The sequence below is a fragment of the Mercenaria mercenaria genome, chromosome 12 (assembly GCF_021730395.1).
Source record: "Mercenaria mercenaria strain notata chromosome 12, MADL_Memer_1, whole genome shotgun sequence".
Lineage (NCBI taxonomy): Eukaryota > Metazoa > Mollusca > Bivalvia > Venerida > Veneridae > Mercenaria > Mercenaria mercenaria.
In genome coordinates, this window is record NC_069372.1 from 16,682,179 (window position 1) to 16,702,146 (window position 19,968).

General features: G+C 36.0%; 1 protein-coding gene across 3 annotated transcripts; it reads left to right on the forward strand.

Annotated features, from left to right (window-relative positions):
• Positions 1 to 865: 865 nt before the first annotated feature.
• LOC123534245 (PR domain zinc finger protein 15-like) lies at positions 866 to 18,347 on the forward strand. 3 transcript variants are annotated; one of them, XM_053519307.1, is made up of 8 exons: positions 882 to 946; positions 1,527 to 1,599; positions 7,715 to 9,988; positions 11,510 to 11,585; positions 12,037 to 12,246; positions 13,141 to 13,317; positions 14,760 to 14,873; positions 16,819 to 18,347. In XM_053519307.1, the coding sequence occupies exons 3-8, from the start codon at positions 7,802 to 7,804 to the stop codon at positions 17,310 to 17,312; spliced, it is 3,258 nt and encodes a 1,085-aa protein (XP_053375282.1). In that variant the 5' UTR covers positions 882 to 946; positions 1,527 to 1,599; positions 7,715 to 7,801; the 3' UTR covers positions 17,313 to 18,347. The 3 variants fall into 3 exon arrangements, with proteins under 3 accessions (XP_053375283.1, XP_053375282.1, XP_045172344.2); XM_053519308.1 differs by lacking the exon at positions 1,527 to 1,599 and having other exon boundaries at positions 866 to 946; XM_045316409.2 differs by lacking the exon at positions 1,527 to 1,599 and having other exon boundaries at positions 892 to 1,163.
• Positions 18,348 to 19,968: the final 1,621 nt, after the last annotated feature.

The window sequence follows — 19,968 nt, forward strand, 5'->3', positions numbered from 1 at the left end:
GATTTAAATCTGATGCCCCATAGTGCCCCGTTCTCCCCTACTTGACCCCGATGTAGGGCCCTTAGAACCAGACACAGTCACCCCTTTCAATACCATAGACCTTCTCCGCATACAGACTGTTTCAAGTATTCAGTCTGAGTCAACTGTCTCCATTGGCACAGTGGACTCCTTTAAGAAGGCCATTATGTCAATGTAATGTAGTGTGGCCTTGTACATAGTTTAAGCAGGCTGTATATAAGCTATACCCTTTAGGTAATCAGAGCCATTTCGCCTTCAAAATTACTTCTTTTATAAATTGTATTATATATGTGTAGTTGTTTTATTAACTTTTCTGACTGTTTAACTTGCCGCCCGCATGACGTAATTTTCAATCTTGATCGAAGTCATTAACGGAAGAAAGATAAGATAAGATAGATAAGATAAGATAAGATAAGATAAGATAAGATAAGATAAACTTTATTTTAAGTCGGCCAGACAGCAAAACAGTACAACATAAGCGGCAAGCGCTTTTTAACCGACTACATATAACAAGGATAAACATTTAAAACATATAGTAAGAAAGCTGTAAAATAAGAGACAAGATTATAGAAGACTGAAGAAAGAAAGAATAATTCATTAATTAAATCAGTTGTTACGATCTCCCGCATTGAGTGTACGCACGCATTGAATGTAGGCCAACACTATTAAACCTATGTTAAACATAACCCTAACCTTTAGTACACTCATTACGTGCGTACATCAAAAAGGGGCGATTTCATTTTCACGCAGTTGTTACCGAAAACACAATATACCTGGCAGAGTAAAGTTACTCCCCTTTGTACAAAATACGCCACTTACTTATAGATATCGAGAGCAAAGTTATTTCCCTTTGTTCAATATTCGCCACTTAATTGTATGAAATATCAGGGAAAAAAGGAGTTTGCATGATAGTGTGTCTTTGAATACGGTATCAAGTAGTTCAAGTTTCTAGTTATTCTAAGGTGACTGTGGAGTGTGGTCAACAAAAACAAAGAGCTATAAAAATTATATATTATTTTATACTTCTTTGACAAAAACAAGTTATTGTTGGATCTTGTACCACATTGTAACTGCACAGATTATCTATAAATTTACAGATGAGATGATCTATGAATTTACAGATTTTTCGATCTAAAAATATACAGGTAAAGGGTTTGAAAACTGATAAAATCATATTTAGACACAAAATTGCAGCTTAAATTTAATTGATTAACTTAGGCAGTGGCTAGAGAACCCATATTGGTTTCCCAGACAACGAAGTTATTCAACCGGAACCGGTTCCCTAGCCAAAGTACCAGGCATAGGCTAGAGAACTGGAATTTTATTTCTATGCATAAAGCTGACCAAGTTAAAGTAAACCCTGGGAGAGAAAATACCAAGGTCCCGACGGGCTCGAACCTGGACCTTGAGATCTGTAGGCGGACACTCTGACCACGTCGCTAAAGGGTTAACCCAACAGCAGGGCTATAAATCTACTATCACTACACTTCTCCCCCTTTACTTTTCAGAGCTCACCAGCTCTCCAGAATAACACTCCATGCCAACTGCAGGAGTCTGTCAAACTTTTCTGACACCATTAAGGTAAATCCTAGGAGAGAAAATACCAAGGTCCTATAGCCCTTAGTGATCCGGAACTGACTAATCAACTGTATAAAGAGTAAGGGGCCGACCATATGATATTCTGGCATGGAGTTCAGGGCCTCTGCTGTCGATCACCAATGTCGCCATTTGCGATAATTCTAAGAATTTGGCGCTAAATTTTGCGAATTGGCGAAAATGAGTGGCGCATATTATTTTTGGGGTCGTTCATGTTTTTTCTGTAATGATATAAGTGATCAAGAGTTGGTTCTCGATACACTTGTTTACCTAGGCTCTGGTTGTAAATAAAATCAATAGACAGTCTAGGCGGTGTATTTGTTGATTCTGCTATTGATGTTTTCGGCTATGTTGGGTGACACTTTGAGAAGATAATTGCGTAAATATGTGTTAATTGATAATCAATGAGTTATAAAAACATCTGCCAACTTGTATAATTGAAGTATGCCGAGGATTCACCAAAATTAACAACAATTATGGCATACTTAATGTGTTTGGATTTTTACAAAAATACCGACATGTATGTTTGTGACATGCAGTTGTATGACAAATTTTTAATTAGTACAAAAGATACATATTAAGTTTGTTACTTTTTGATAATATTTTGCAGAGCTCTCCACAAGCCCCGGCGGCCGGCGATTTCGCCGGCTACTGACGGATGTACCGCCGGCTACTTTTCTCAAACTGAACAAAAAAATGAACTTCAAAATATAAAATAATAACCCCAAATTAATTGTCGAATGAAAACATGAACAAACCGCTACCATTACATGTGTATTCCAACAGTTTAACTACGTTATTTTTGTATGCTGACGTCATGTGGTTGTTGGTTTCCCAAGTCAGTGAATTGTGCAGGATCTTAGCGCATCTATTTTTAATCAGTCTCACCATGTGACGAGCACTGACGAATAGTTTAGCAATATGAGCGGGCACTGGTGGGTTTTCCAGCTTTCTTTATTTATCCGATCCAATGCATACTTTTTCTGTACATTTCCGCTATCTTTGCTTTGTATTGAAAGCAAAATTAAATAGCAAACCTGTAAGTAACTAAGTAGAATTGATTAATTAATTTTTAGTCTTGTTAGTTTCCATTCAGCCTGTTCTGACCGGTTGTAGCGTTATTTTAACTGGCACGATGCACTGCAAAAAATGTTTCGTACACCGTTGCTCGCTTGCTGTGCGTAAACGGTTTGCATCTGGGCTTTGAAGTAAGATTTTTCTGAAAGATTACTCACTTGCCCAAAAGACGGTCAATTATTGATAAAGAAAAAATTTTGAAACAAAAAATACGGACCTGGAAGCAGTAGATCTACACGTCAAAATGCTCATGATGGCCTTTCTAATGGCTCATTGTTACAGGGGAAAAAAATCAAAATTACTTTTTTGCATTTTTTTCTCAGAATACATTATCACTGTAATAAATTTAAGTGTATATGGCTCATGGACTCATACTGTATCCTAGATGTATCCACCTATGTGTCAAGGCTGTGAATAAAGACTGTGATGCTGAACCATTTTTGACAGATTTTTTGATGATATATAATGACTGGTTTAGAGTGAGGGTATGACTCTTGACTTTTTATGCGATGTCACAAATACATTTTTAAGAGGAATTATGTTTTTATGTCTTTTTTGTATAAAAAAATATAGGTAGACAAAGCAAAGAAAAAACACCTAAAAATACACCAGATTGCACCATTTTAAACCTTCAATTTCAAAATTTTTCGGGGAACGACCACCGGACCCTGCTTGGGTTCAGCTGGCTACTTTTCTTTCATCACTGACTACTTCAAACTTTAGGGAGAGCCCTGATTTTGGATAATTTTCTAATTCGTCAGTTAAATCAAGATTAAGGTTTAGAATTAGGCTTTGAGAAACAAAAATCAAACAACACCAAATCATAGAAAGAAAAAGTTGTTTAACATGAAAATTGCACAGCATGTAAAACATGTATATTACCTTACGAAACAAGTGTCAGTATACTGATATAAACATTGATTTCCGGAAAAGGACTGCCTAAAGGGGCCCCACTTCCGGACAGTCAAACACCTTTAAAAACTCACCATTTTCAAAGAACTGTTACACATGTTTGTTTTGATGCATTTGCAATAGCGTGCGAGTAGTGAAAATTCACATAACAAAGTGGAACACAGTTTTCAGCAATTGTTTATCTTTATTTCTTTACAGATGGCATTCATTTTCAAAGGGAGAAAACTTTTTCTTGACTGATACTTAAAATATTCGGAAAAAGTTGTCTCCCTTTGAAAATAAATGCTATTTGTACTTAAAATATTCGGAAAAGTTGTCTCCCTTTGAAAATAAATGCCATTTGTAAAGAAATAAAGATAAACAATTGCTGAAAACTGTGTTCCACCCCGTTATGTGAAATTTCATCACTCACACGCTATTGCAAATGCATCAAAACGAACATGTGTAACAGTTCTTTGTAAATGGTGAGCTTTTTAAGGTGTTATATTCTACTTTAAATTTGGAAACTGTACTTTTTATTTTGTATTTACTTTTACAATTATTCAATACACATTGTTATTATTCCTTTAAATGTAATTATTTACTGTAACAATAATTAATTTCTCTATGCACACTATGACAGCCAACTGAGAGAAATAAGTGGCTCAGAACTTAGGCTCAAAAGTGGCTCTAAAGTGGTTCCAACTTTTTTAATTTGGCAAAAAGGGTGGCGACAAATATGAAAAACTGAGAGGAGGCCCTGGAGTTTGGGTGATAAAGTTTTGAATTTGAAAAATAAAGTCGACTTTGTTTTACTCTGAAAATAGATATATAAATCCCCCCACCCCCCAGAAGTTCAAATAATCACCCCTAAGCAAAATGTATAGGGCAGAGTTCTGTGACAGTGTGTCATAGTTTAAATTTAGCACTCGCTAACTCACAAAATGCAAGTAGATTTTAATGAATGTGAGCACAAAAAATGGGCAGTCACTTGAGTGGCACGAATTTTCCAAAAAGTCAAATCATTTTGGGTAAAAAAAGAGTGTTCTGCCATTTGGCTACTTTCCCTGACGTAATTGATCTCGGAGACTTCGATGCTTGTTATGCAACACAATTTATCGTATTTTGCGCATAGGCGAGTCTGTTTTGGTTCAGTGTGTCACCATTATGTTATTTCGCAATGGACAATTGACTCTTGCACCAGTATTTCATGAATTATCCCCCTGTTTTACTTAGAATTTCAGGTTAAAATTTTGATGCACTTCCACTCTGTCTCATTTATTACTATATGGATTTGATTCAAGCTTAAAGTTCCATCTGTCCATCCATCTGTCCGTCTGTCCGCATTAAGCTTGTCTGGCTTTCACAGGTAAAACTGCTGGCCAGATTTCGACGAAACTTCACAGGAGTGATCAGTACCAAACTTAGTTATGCATATCACCAGCATGTTCTGCTTCGCTGCACAAAATGGCCGTCAGAGCTAAAAATAGAAAAATCTTGTCCGGCTTTCACAGGTCAACTGCTGGCCGGATTTCAACGTAACATCACAGGGGTAATCAGTACCAAGCCTAGTTGTGTATATCGCCGACAAGATCGCTTTGCTGCACAAAATGGCCACCAGAGCTAAAGATATACATAGGGGGAGACATACGTTTTAGTGAAAAAAGCACCTTCTAGTTTATAGCTCACCTGTCACATAGTGACAGGGTGAGCTTTTGTGATCGCCCATCGTCCGTCGTCCATCCGTTTTCCTCGTTTTTCCTCGTCCGTCGTCCATCCAATTTCCTCGTGAACACAATAGAGACCACATTTTGTTTTTGATTTTAATCAAACTTGCACACAACTTGTATGGGCATAATATCTCGGTTTCTTTCGAAAACTGGTCAGATCCCATCATGGGTTACAGAGTTACTGCCCCTTAAAGGGCCAAAATTTTTGCCAATTTTGGCTTGTGAACATGATAGAGACAACATTTTGCAATCAACTTTAATCAAACTTGCACACAACTTGTATTGGCATAATATCTAGGTTCTTTTCGAAGACTGGCCAGATCCCTCCATGGGTTCCAGAGTTATGGCCCCTTAAAGGTCCAAAATTTGCTATTACGGCTTTTGCAGCCATATAGAGACTTCATTAATGGTTTGATTTGATACAAACTTGCAAAATATCTGTAACAACAATAAATCTTGGATTCCATTATGAATATGTCGGAACTAATCATAGGTTCCGGAATTATTTTATATCTGATTACCTCCCCTGATTTTAATCAAAATGGATTTATATTGGTAAGTACTTATAGGACTCATTATTGTCATAAGTTATACTGAGACAATCAGGGTAGATAACTTTGGACTGATTTATGTCAAATTACCTCCCTTTAATTCAAACAAAAATGGGTATATCTCCATAACTAATGAAGATACTAATCTTAAATTTTGTGACAGGGTGATGTTTATGATAAGTAGTGTTAGAAGTTTGACGGAAGAATATTAGTAAATAAATGCAAAGTTACAAATGATGGACATGGATATTGGAATTAAATATTGAAAATAAATATAGTAGAACACAGAAAGCGAGTTGTATGTGTTAATTCCCCAAAATGAGTAAGAACAGTCATAATAATAAAGGCGCGAAAATGAGCCGGTTATAATTTCATTTATGCCATCAGATTGACTTGGACAATCAATGAAGATACATATTTACTGAATTTATGACAAATTACCTCCCTATATTTTGTATGTAAATGAATATACCTAGCAGCTTCTGAGATTGGTTTGAAACGTTATTTATGTCTTCCATGGTAAGAAATAGTCATGTTAGATAACTCTTGATTGAACGTTTATCGATATGAATACTTTTCTAATATATTGTTATATAGGCCTGTACTCTGTATCATCTATATGCATATACCAATTGCGTGATTACCTCCCCTGATTTTAATAAAAATGGATTTATCTCAGTAAGTAGTTATAGGACTCATTTGAAATTTCACTATGGTCATAAGTTGGACTGAGACAATCAGGGTAGATAACTATGGACTGATTTTATGTCAGATTACCTCCCTTTGTTTCAAATTAAAATAGGTGTATCTCAGTAACCAATGAAGATACTGATTTGAAATGTCATTTATGCTATCAGATGGACTCGGACAATCAGGGTAGATAACTTTTGACTGAATTTATGACAAATTACCTCTCTTTATTTATGTAAATGAATATGCTTCAGCAGCATCTAATGAGATTGGTTTTAAATGTTGTTACAAGAGAATGTTTTTGTCCAGATTGTATTTAGTGTGTATGCCTATGTGATCTATGTCAAAACTTGATCAGCAATGGTGCTCAGGTGAGCGATATAGGGCCATCATGGCCCTCTTATTTATGAATTATTCCCCTTTACTTAGAATTTTAGGTAGCAGGGTACACTTGGATTCGAACATTTTGGGCACAGCCAGGCTTACATCTAGCTAGTCGAATATTGCACTTCCCTAATGTGCAGAATCAGGGTGGCCATTTTATAAATTGTGTGCATGTTTTGTGCTTTTAATCAATGACACAGTCAGGACTCTCATACAAGACTACAGGTTGTACCCCATCCATTAAAAATAACACACCAAAGTCATCAATTTTGCACTTTTTGGACAGCCTGCAATGATCCTGTTGCAGGAACAATGTCAATTGTTAAAATGCATTTCTAAATTTAATAGGTCCTATCGAACTACAAGATATCAATGGAATGTCTGCCTAGCCATCTCGTTTTTTCACAAAATAGCAAACATGTACCCCGAGTGTCAATCAACAAGCATGTATTTACTCTTCAATGATTTTGAATTTCCCAGGCCGAAGTTGACTAATCGGTTTGTACAAAGCTAGCAGCAGTTAGTTTTACAACTGACATCAGAATTTTACATGTATCAGCTGTTTGAATTTTCTAAAGAATTAAATTTTTTTTTTTTAAAAAATCATCAGCATCGCACGTGTCACTATCTTGTATAGCCTGTCCATAAAAGCAGCTCAATAAAAAACACAGTAAGACAGTCCAACTGATAATTGTTGTTAATTGACACTATAGTTAGGTGAAATGTGAAACAATATCAAATGATCAATAAAAATAAAAGGAGTTTGGTATATTTCAGGTAACTGTATTTATGCTTTGAAAAATCAACATCATTGCAAGCTGAAGACACTAATTGTGGAAAGAAAAAGTTCTTTAATTATAAAGTATGGGGAGAAAGAAGAAACAAGCTGGGGGGAGAGAACCTGATGCTGAAAACCACCTTTCTGTTCTTAGGCCCTTTGCTTGTGGCCTTTGTGAGGAGAAGTTTATAGACATGAGAACATTTTACAAACACTTTAGTGTACATAAAGAAATAAACAGTAAACGTTTCCATATGTGTAACTCTGACGGTCTAGAACTTTGTACAGATGAGGAAAGTTCTCGGGATAATCAGTTTGTTTGTGATGTTTGCTATGTTGCATTCCCAACAATTTGTCTACTTCATAATCATATAGAAGCTACCGATACAACCGAGTCATACAAAATTCTTCTAGAAAACAGAAGAGCATATCCTGAACCAGCAGTGTGTATTAATACTACATCGGATGATTCAAAATTGAAAAGTAAATGCATTATAAAACTTGATAGGTTACCAATAACACCCGATGTTGAAGTGAATGAAAAACAAAGAATTACTGCAGTCAGTAATCTTGAAAGTGATTGTAAGGCTACTGTGGAAAATAAAAAAGTTGGAACATTTGATGAAGCTGTAAATGATCACTCTAGACAAAAAACTAATGGTAGAGTAGAAAGTCAAATATTAGATATAAACATGGAAATTTGTACAGTAAAATGTGAAGTTGATGAACTTCAGGATGAAGAAGGTGATGATGATGATGCTAATTTTGATGATTTAGGACCTGAGTTGGGGAATGAAACATGTGGGCTTCAGGAAGAAAAGTCACCAGATGATTCAGTTGATACCAGAATGCATGCTTTAGATGTAGAACTTCCAAAAGACATTTCCATAAATATTCAGGTTGCTACAAAAGAAGAGGCAACAGACCAAGATATAGAAGGCACTAAAACTGTGAACAAGAAAAAGAGACGAAGCTCCAATGTTCACTATAGTAGTAACCATAAACTAAGGAAAAAACTTAGAATTCAGAGAGAAAGATCTAGAAAAAAGAAATTACCGGTAAAGTCAGCAATGTGTGAAATTTGTCATAGTAGATACAACTTTGATGAAATAGAAGCTCATAAACTTCAGCATTTGAAAGAAATTGGTTGTGATATGGATTTAAGTAGAGAAAATGAAGATGGAAACCGTGAAGAGGAACAGCCAATGATTAGACCACAGAGAAGGAAGAATAAAAGCTTTGTCAAGTATGCTGACAGTGATGCAGAGTCAGAAGATGATTTTCAAGATGCTGTTAGTGAAAAGAACAATGGTGTAGAGAATAAAAGCCTAGAACAAAAGATTGAATTGGATATTGTAAAGGTAGAAGCGAATGAAAATAATTTATTAAGTGAAAATTTTGAAAGTAAAAGGTCAAGTGAAGAAATATTAGCTCAAAAAGTGTTTGCTCCAGATCTTGTTCAATGTGATGGTGAAACCAAGGCTTTTGACATCCAAAAGACTGAGCTTGAATTGGTACTTGAAGAGGTTAAAACAACATTATGTAAAGGAAAAAAGTCTGAATTCAAGTTTGATGGCCTCAGTTTTATTAAAACACCAAAAAGGCTTGTAGTATTCTGTCCATTATGTGGTTTGAAAATTACTGGTAATAGATTTAATAAACACGTCAGATCAGAACATGGTACTAGTGTGTACAAAAATAGCAAAGAAATGCTGGAGCAGGTTAAAATGATGCATCTTAGAAGTCAGGATCTTGATGTAGAAGATACTGAAGCAAAAAAGGAGGTCAACAAATTGAAAGCTGCCTCTGATAAGCTAAATGCTTACGCAAAACCAGAGATGGACCCGACTCAAGTGAAAGAGGCGAAGAGAAGGTTCCGTGAAAAAGAATTTTATAGAGATCATATAGATTATGACTGGGACTGTGTTCCTATTAGAACAAGAAAGAAACGAAACAGGCTGAGCTACTATAAAACTTGCAAATTATGTGATGTTTTGATTAAATCAAGTAAAATGAAACATCATTTAGCAGAACATCTGACTGAGAAAGGGAAGAAAAAATTTAGTCGGGAGAATTTAATAAAGTGCGAAACATGTGCAAGGTTGTGTACAAAACTGGGATATCCTCAGCATGTATGTTTCCCAGAGCTTGTTGAGAAGAAACGGAAAACTTTACTAGGAGAAACTGAACTTGATGGTGAGAAAGAAAAGAGTAAACCTGCAAAAATTATTTGCTCTGAATGTGGAATGTTGGTTAAAAGACAAAATATGAAGGTAAGCATGATATTTGTTCATTAAAAAAATCAGTGAAGTTTGTAAGGTGCGGGCTAAAAAGGCTTATTTTGTTGAATGTTGTAAATGCGTGTAATAGCGGTAAAGCCTAGTATTGTCAACTGTTGATTTTGCAATATCCCTGTCTCTGTGCAATACTGGATTTGCAGGCTTCTAATTTTTTTCTGTATATGGACTTGACATTAGGCTATGTCAGTTGCAAGATTCCGTATTAATTTGTAACATAAAATTTTTATTTCATGTCTGAAATTAAATGTTTTCATCAATGCACCTGCCTCTTCGTAATTGTGTACATTTTCTTAAAGTCATTGCGTACCAATTATTTTGATGGAAAAAAGTGGTGTATTTTCTGTTTTTGTAATTGATTGATTTATTTCAGTATATAAAATGCATGGTATGGTACAACACAAATTAAAAACCAATTTCAAATATCACATATACAATGACTAGGAATTAAAACATATTGAAAGACAATTAAGAATCATTACTAACATAATATACCAATAACTGCAGAAAAAAAAATGTACCGGGACATGTTTCTACTGAAAAATAAATATAACTTTAACCCACACAAAGAACAATTGAAAAGATGCAACATCATGCCTTTGTTTCACCCGACCCAGGATTAGCAGAAAGAAAGAAAATCTTGATGGTTTTAGAACAAACAAATGCTTTGGTGTATGTTGGTCATGTGAGCTGCAAGTGAAAAGTAAAAGATTTCTCATTTTTTTGTGATTTTCTATAGGGGACCTGATCAAAATAAATTAGTAATTTTTTCTTGTGGTATATTTCTACACTATTAATTTTTATACTGGTATTTACCACAAATTTCCAAATGTTTTTCTGAATTTATATTGTGTATGTGATTTTCCGCTTAGCCTACATGTATCTCGCAAAACCATCACAAGCGGCATGTACTGGATAGACCTGGGCAGTGCCAGGAAGTCAAATGAATGCTTAACTCGAAACAACATATGCCCAAAATATGAAACAGAGTGCCCCAATGTACCCTTTAAGATTCTAATATTTAATTAAAGAAACTATTAATTGTGATTGAATGATATCAGCTTTATTAATATTTTGACTTTAAACATGTTAAATGTGCAGTTAAACCAGTATAAATTTTCCAGCCCAGTGGATGACAGAATTTGGCTACTTAAGACATGCTGAAATGAGAACAAAGTCATTTTGTGATGCTAGTTGATTGGCTGCTTAAAGCTAGTTGTTATTTAAAATACTGTGAAATCATTTAAATTCGCTGGCATGAAATTAGCGCAAACATGAAAAAGGACTGTTTCATGCGGGCTTTAATTCGCACATTTTCAATTTTAGAAATGAAGAAATGAAATAAAAAAAATAATAATAGCGCGGTCTTAAATTCGCGCATCGGTCCAAGCGCGAAATACGCGAAAATTCGTCCTACACGAATGAAAATGATTTCACAGTACATGTTGCAGACTTGCAGCTAAGGCAGGTTCAACTGTATACGTTTATGTTTTTCAGACTCACATGATTATGGCACATTCAGAGGAGAAACCCTATACTTGTTCAACCTGTGGGAAAAGTTTCAAATTAGAAGGTAACACTATGAGAAGCGGGGCTTAAGTAAGGGCTATAAGTAATATCGGTAGAAAGGTAGTTCTTCGTAATAAAATGGGATAGTTGATGCTTCTAATATTTAGATAGAATTAGAAGCTAAAAATAAAAAAAAAACTGAATGTTTATTTTTAGCTCTGCTGAGCAGGCCGTCCTGAAGGTGAGCTTTTATTTGTCAAAACAAATGACAACAAAAATGAAAAAACATGGCTGCAGGGGGATGGTCTATTCTTAACTATATGAGTTTATGGAAAACATTGAAAATCTGCTCCACTGAATCTGTATCTTCTCTGCTGAACCTGCATGCCAGGTTTTCAAAAGTAATTTTGCTGAAATGTTTCTTGTTTTACGGTATAATCTAAGCTGCAAAACTCTGGTGAGCAGTTACGCACCATCGTGGCATTCTAGTTCCTAATTTCACTTTATGGTTCCAGGTACATTGAACAAACATATGAAGATAGTGCACCTTGCGGAGAGGAATTTTCACTGTGATCAGTGTACAAAGGCATTCACAAGCGCTTCATCACTAAAGTTTCACTACATGATGCATACAGACGAAAGACGATTTCAGTGTCCAAAATGTCCAAAGAAATTTCGCAAGATGTACAATGTTAAAGTTCATTTGGAAGCTTTGCATGGAAGTGGTATGCTTAATTTTAGTTCAGCAGAGCATAAGGCGCTCAGTGTGAGCTTTTGGGATCTGTACACAAACCATTTAGTGGAAGTTGATGAAACTTTGCCTGAATGTTCCTTGGTTAACCCTCTTCTTAATTTCTTACCTGTTTAACTCTTACCCTGCTAAATTTCTATAATGAACTTCTCCATCTTTCAATTTGGACAGTACTACTAGTTGTTATAAGGGGTGCTTACCAAATAGATACTGACTAAATAGGGAACAGTGCAGATCTTGATCAGACTGCACAGATATGCCAGCTGATCATGATCTGCTCTGGTCACAAAGGCAGAATCAGTCTTGTCCAGCAAGCTAAAGGTTAAGCTGAAATACCAGTGGTCGATATAGGACCAACATGGCCCTCTTGTTATAATATTTTCTTGTTTGTGAAATCCTGCGTTTGATGTAGATTCTATTTGGTACATGTATGTGAGGAATGTATTCAGCTTGCTTGTTAAAGGTTGGCAGTTCTACTGCTTTTCTGCCCATGCCTGAATTTATACAGAGAGTGGCACCTGGATCTTCCTCCATCATTAAAGCTTAAATTTAACCGTATGACTTCAATAACATATTGATGAATATATTTTCTTGTTAAGGTACTAATAAAAAAAATTGAGTAGATATTTTACATTCACATATAATTGTCCTGTACCAGCATTGTTCTACCTAACTTTATCCAAGGGCTATCTGGGTGTTTGGGTAAGTTGGAATGGGTGGGTGGAAGGGGTGTGGGGAGCAGGAGACTTTAGCCATTTGGGTAAGGTTACTGATTTATCGTAACATATTTTTCATTGGACTTGAAAAGGAAAAGTGAACTTTTTAGTAGAATATTTCAGTTGTAAAGTACTTTATTTTACATTTTCAGGGTTGCCAAAATTTCAGTGCCCACACTGTTCAAGACAATTGAAAACAAAATGCGCCTTAACAGAGCATATTCAGCGTGTCCACATGAAGCTGAAATCTTGGATTTGTTCGTGGCCTGATTGCAGTGAACAGTTCTATAATGCAAAAATCCTTAGAAGGCACATGTGTAGACACACAGGTAGATACTTTGTTTGTTTTAAAATATTTAGAAAATATATATTTTACACACAATTGTAGAGAAAGTTTCATCAAGTTGCTGCAATTGATGACTTGTTTGTGGAATTCCGACCATTTAGTTTGCCTAAGTAAGGGAGTTCAAAATGGAGATTTGACTTTGCAGAGTCAAAGTAGATGTATTATATAACTGATTGATACCAGTAAATATACAAAGATTCAGGCTGGGCTTTCAGTATAGGTCTGTAACATCCTCTGATGACCTTTCTCAATTTTGTTTAAATGGTTTTACTAGAGTGCATTTAGGCCTCCGTGAGAGAGTGTTTAAGGTCTCCGACTTTGAATCTTGTACCCCTCATCAATGAAAATCACTGGCATACTCTGGTGCAAAATTATGGAACTCACTTCCTTATCATATAAGAACATGAACAAACCTGAACACATTCAAAAGCAATTATTTAAAATGGTGGTTCTCTAGTGGGCAACAACATCTATCAACCACATGAGAGCTATGATATTTTTTGATATCAGAGTACTTATGTAAAACTATAAATAATTAACAAATAATTGTATATTGTTTGTTTCATTACTTTTGCTTTCAGTGTAACTTTACATGAAACCATGTTGTTTATTGTATTACCTTCCTTATGTAAATTTCATGTAATCCTCTTATATATGCTATTTTGCATTATAATCCCTTCATGACTTTGTTTACTTTAATTTGTTAATTTGTGTTTACTGTATATATGTACATTTGAGGCTCACAGGGAAGACTGGGTACACCCAACTGTGTTGTCTCGTTAAATAAAGACTTTATTATTATTATTATTAATGTTGGTTAGAGCCTCACTGGGGCATTGAATTCTTCATGTGAGGAAGCCATCCAGCTGGTTTACGGAAGGTCGGTGGTTCTACCCAGCTTCCCGCCTGTGATGATATCATGCATGGAGGGGCACCTGGGGTCTTCCTACGCTATCAAAGCTGGAAAGTCATTAGAAAAAAAAGGTCTTACCTGTCTGCCTGCCTCAGACAGGTGTTTTCCCAACTCTTAGGAAAATATATTTCTTATGCTGTGCTTTATATAACTACGGGCAAAGAGCTCGCCAAGGTGTGCAGAACCTATGTTCGAAATCCTCCGGGCCAAGATCAGGGTCACAGCAGTAGGTGGAAAATTGGAGCTTCAGATTTTTTCTCTGGTCCGTATTGTTGATTGTAATTGCACCAGCTCAAGGGTCAGGATTTCAGTTTCAGTACTGCCACTGGATCATACTTTCATCCTGACAAAAATGCAGTGACCTAAACATTGGTTTATTTATTTTGCTTGTTTATGATATTGTATGAGGCAAAAGTTGAGCAAGTGTGACTGTGCTTAAATATTGTAGAAGTGGAAGCATTGACTTTACACTACTCTAGTTGTGCTTGTATATGTTTTTTTGTATGTTTTAGGAGAGAAACCATTGTCCTGTGATTATTGTGAGTGTGCCTACGTTCAGCCAACAGAGCTGCTTGCCCACTTGAAGAGCAAACACAACATACACACTCTACCATTGTCAAAGAGAAGTTAGCATTTATTTTCAATTTAAGTCAGTTCACCAGCAGTATATTTTTATCCATAAATGTTTATTCTATACTTTTGAGATTTCTTTTGTGAGAAACATTGTATTGATGTATTCCTGAAAGTGTTGGAAAATGCTGTATTATTAACCGTAGTCAGTGTTATTACCTGAATAAGTATGTTTTATTTTTCTTTGTTGTTTTTTATCTTGGGGTAAAAGTGTAGAATCTTTTGATTATTGACATGAGTTTATTTATTGGGCCTTATTTATTTAGTCTTACGTGAAGTTTGAGTAGAATTCAGTCTCTTTATATAATACATGTACTTATTTCATTTCCTTGTTGTACTGTAAAATTATTTATCTTCACGGTGGACTATTTTTCTTGGTTGTGTCAATCCATAAAACTAAATTCCAACAAATAGGCAAACTATCTGCTTATCTCATCTTTAAAATTTGAAATCTACAAATTAATAGCCTCAACAAATAGTTATTTTTGACAAAACCATGAAATTTAATGCGAGCGAGGTTAAATGACTTTATGGTATTTACTTGTTGACAAAACTGATCAGTAAAATAAATTGATTCAATCAATACAATCAAAGTACACATGATTCTAAATGGAGTAATTACATATTACAATTGTTATTTAAATTGTGAAAAGTATGTTAAAATTCAGTGTTCTTTTTGTGCCCCCCCCCCACCTCCTCCCCTACCCCCATGAGTGCTGGGGGCATATAGATTTGGTCTTGTCCGTGTGTCTGTGCGCCCGTCCAAAGTTCGTGACGTGCCTAGCTCAAAAAGTATTTGATTTAAATTGATGAAACCTTGCATGAGTCTTTATCATGATATGAACTTGTGCACCTCCTATTTTTCGTCTGGCTCCGCCCCCTATTTCCAGAGTTATGGCCCCTGAAATAGTCAGAAATGCACATTTTCACCTTGTTAAACACATAGCTTAAAAAGTATTTGATATAGATTCTTGAAACCTTGCATGATATGAACTTGTGCACCTTTTATTTTTCATCTGGGTCGGCCCCCTCTTCCAGAGTTATGGCTCCTGAAATAGTTAAAAATGCACATTTTTTACCTTGTGACGCGTCTAACTCAAAAAGTATTTCATATAAATGGATGAAACCTTGCATGAGTCTTTATGATAATATGAACTTGGGCACCTCCTATTTTTTGTCAGCCTCTGCCCCAATTTCTAGAGTTATTGTCCCTGAAATAGTTAAAAATGCATATTTTACCTTTTGATGCATCTAGCTCAAAAAGTGTATGATATAAATGGATGAAAACTGCATGAGTCTTTATCATGATATAAACTTGTGCACCTCTTATTTTTTGGCAGGCTCCACCCCCTATTTTTAAAGTTATGGTGCCTGATTTAGTCAAAAATGCACATTTTCACCTAATAATGTGCCTAGCTCAAAAAGTATTTTATGTAAATTCATGAAACCTTGTTTGAGTCTTTATCATGATGTGACCTTGCACACTTGGTATTCTTCTTGAGAATTTTAGTGCTTACTACAGAGTTATGGCCCATGAAATAGCCAAAATAGTGGATTTTTTGTTTGTGATGCTCATAGCTCAAAAAGTATATGGCCTAGAATACTGAATCCTTTTCATAAAATGTTAGTTTAGGCTATATTACCCCCTTAAGACTGCAAACATTTGAATTATTGCCCCTTATTTGTGACAAATGTACCAGTGGTGGTACACCCTGTGTCCTACAGACATATTCTAGTTAACAGCTCATATGCTGAGTTAAATATATTACAGATATCCTATACGAACTCAGAGTGATAGCAACTAGAATATTTGCTGTCTATGTTTCAGACTTTAAAAGTTGATAGATATAGGTACAGTATTCTGAATTCATGCAAATGTTGTCATTAAATTTAAGTTGTTGTTTGATATCTGGTAGCGTTATTTTTCTTGGTCTATTTCAGCTTCATTCAAAGTCAAGTCGTATGAAAGGTATATATTTGATACAGATACTAGTGGAATAGATGGACAAAAAATGAAATCTATAATGTTCCAAGCAAGCAATGCAACCCACGCACATAGCAGCCCAGTATATTATACCCCTGCAACACAGACTTGTAACAGCCCAGGAGTTAATATTCCTACATTCTCTGCAAATAGACTCGCCCAAGTTGATACTGAGACAAAAGCTAACTGCAGTCTAGAAAACAGTTGGACATCTTCTGGAAGTATGACGTTACAGAGAGTCGGTGAATGTTCACAGTATGCCAACACTCCTAACGGAGCATCTTACATGCCAGCGACCAGTGTTATATCTGCGAGTTCATATGTTGAACACAATCAATTGGTGAACGTTCCTTCATGTTCTGGTGATGAAACAGGCTTGTATTTCACACCAGGGGGCAGTAGGATTGTACCAGCTGAGAGTGATTTAAAGCCATTTATCACAGACAGGTAGGGTTTTATAGACCATGCTTGTTTGCAAGCAACTAACGGGTTAAATAACATATAAGCTCTATTGAACATGAATCTTAGTTTTAGCTTTAAAGCTGTAAAATTAATGACTTTCCTCGAAAAATTTGTTTGATCTTGTGTTTGGGAAGGATATTAAAAATGCCGCATGCAAACTTTTGATGCATGGAAATAAAAAAGACATTGTTGCTGTGATATTCTGAAAGTTTGATAAGGGTCCAATGATTAATTGCATAAAAAGTGCAGTATTTAAAAAGAATATATCAGAATGTATATTATTGAAGCTTTGCCTTGAATATTTATGTTTTCAAGTCTTAAAACAATAAAATGCCTTCTTCGTTTGGCTGTGTCGTACCAATTAAAGATGTCGAAAATGGTACTAGTAGCCGTGACATTGTTTCGTATTAATTGTACAAAATAGCACATAATAGTACTGCATTTTTACTGCCACACTTTCAGTTAGTTTCAGATAAGAACCATGGTAGTGTTTGGCAAACGTTTTGTTACTTTGTTTTAAATACTAGTACTATATGAGCCATGCCATGAGAAAACCAACATAATGGCTTTGCTTCCAGCATGGATCCAGACCAGCCTGTGCATCCCCACATTCTGGTCAGGATACATGCTGTTCGCTTTCAAAGCCTGTTGCAATTAGAGGAACTGTTAGCGAACAGCATGGATCCTAACCAGACTGTGCAGATGCGTAGGCTGGTCTGGATCCATGCTGGTCGCAAAGCCACTATAATATTGGTTTTCTCATTGCACGGCTCATATTGCTTTACAGAGCAGCATGACTGTTACAAGATTTGACATACTTTCTACTCACCTTGTACATGTATAATATATTTGAAATTGACAGATGTATTTAAATTTGTATTTATTTCGTTTAGTTCTTGAAAAACAACCAACAAGAAACTCTTTGTTCATTTTTGTTTTAGAAATTTAAAGAAAATTTATACTGAGAAAATTAAAAACAGATTGAATGTAATGTCTTTGAATTGAATAAACAGATTGAATAAAACTGTTTGATTCCTAGTACTTCTGTGTCTTACAGGATGGTTCTATGTGTTCCCTATTTATTTGTTTGTTTCATTCTCACTGTCCGCCCGCTTAGCTCAATAGGTAAGAGCGTTGGTCTACGGATCGCGGGGTCATGAGTTCGATCCTTGGGCGGGGCGTATGTTCTCCGTGACTATTTGATAAACGACATTATGTCTGAAATCATTCGTCCTCCACCTCTTGATTCATGTGGGGAAGTTGGCAGTTACTTGCGGAGAACAGGTTTGTACTGGTACAGAATCCAGGAACACTTGTTAGGTAAACTGCCAGCCGTTTTATGACTGAAATACTGTTGAAAAACGGCGTTAAACCCCCTCCACCCCCCAACTTTGTTATGCATTTTTGTGTAGATCATACATGCATCCATACATACAATGCTACACATTTGCAGTTTTGATGATGCAGCATTTATGGAATATAGCTTTTCCAACTTTTTTTTATCCTGCAACAATACCATCAGTGTCAACTTTGAATGAGCAGAAACTTCAAAAATAGTGATGTAATTCCCAAAGTACAAAGTGTATTTGAGGCAAGCATGTTCGTCGATCCATTATGTCTGCACAATATTTTTTTACCTGCTAGAAAAATACTAATAAAACCAGCATCAGTTCAGTTGTAACTCTCTGGTCCAGGGTTAAGGTCACATTTGGAGGTCAAAGGTCAGTAGCTTAACCTCATGCCAATTCTGTATTGTCATAACCACTTTGAGGCTGTTCATAAAACTAACATCCTTTTTAGCTCACCTGAGCAATGCTCAGGTGAGTTTTTCTGATCGCTCAATGTCCGGCGTCCGTCTTCCGTCGTCTGTCGTCCGTCGTCTGTCGTCCGTCGTCTGTCAACATTTAGTTTGTGTATGCGATAGAGGCTGTATTTTTCAATTAATCTTCATGAATATTGGTCAGAATGATAACCTTGATGAAATCTAGGCCGAGTTTGAAAATGGGTCATCTCGGGTCAAAAACTAGGTCACTAGGTCAAATCAAAGAAAAACCTTGTGTATGCGATAGAGGCTGTATTTTTCAACTAATCTTCATGAATATTGGTCAGAATGATAACCTTGATGAAATCTAGGCCGAGTTCGAAAATGGGTCATCTCGGGTCAAAAACTAGGTCACTAGGTCAAATCAAAGAAAAACCTTTTGTATGCGATAGAGGCAGTATTTTTCAATTGATCTTCATGAATATTGGTCAGAATGATTGCCTTGATGAAATCTAGGCCGAGTTCGAAAATGGGTCATCTCGGGTCAAAAACTAGGTCACTAGGTCAAATCAAAGAAAAACCTTGCGTATGCGATAGAGACTGTATTTATGCCCCCGAAGGGAGGCATATAGTTTTTGAACCGTCTGTCAGTCTGTCGGTCTGTCAGTCTTTCGGACTGTCAGTCTGTCGGTCTGTCAGTCTGTCAGTCTGTCCGCAATTTTCGTGTCCGGTCCATATCTTTGTCATCGATGGATGGATTTTCAAATAACTTGGCATGAATGTGTACCACAGTAAGACGACGTGTCGCGCGCAAGACCCAGGTCCGTAGCTCAAAGGTCAAGGTCACACTTAGACATTAAAGGATAGTGCATTGATGGGCGTG

What these genes read in the sequence shown, in the direction of transcription:
- LOC123534245 (XM_053519308.1), top strand. Translation starts at nt 7,802, where the DNA reads ATGGGGAGAAAGAAGAAACAAGCTGGGGGGAGAGAACCTGATGCTGAA. An exon ending in TTAAAAGACAAAATATGAAG is followed by an intron (nt 9,989 to 11,509) that starts GTAAGCATGATA and finishes TATGTTTTTCAG; the next exon opens with ACTCACATGATTATGGCACA. An exon ending in GAAAAGTTTCAAATTAGAAG is followed by an intron (nt 11,586 to 12,036) that starts GTAACACTATGA and finishes TTATGGTTCCAG; the next exon opens with GTACATTGAACAAACATATG.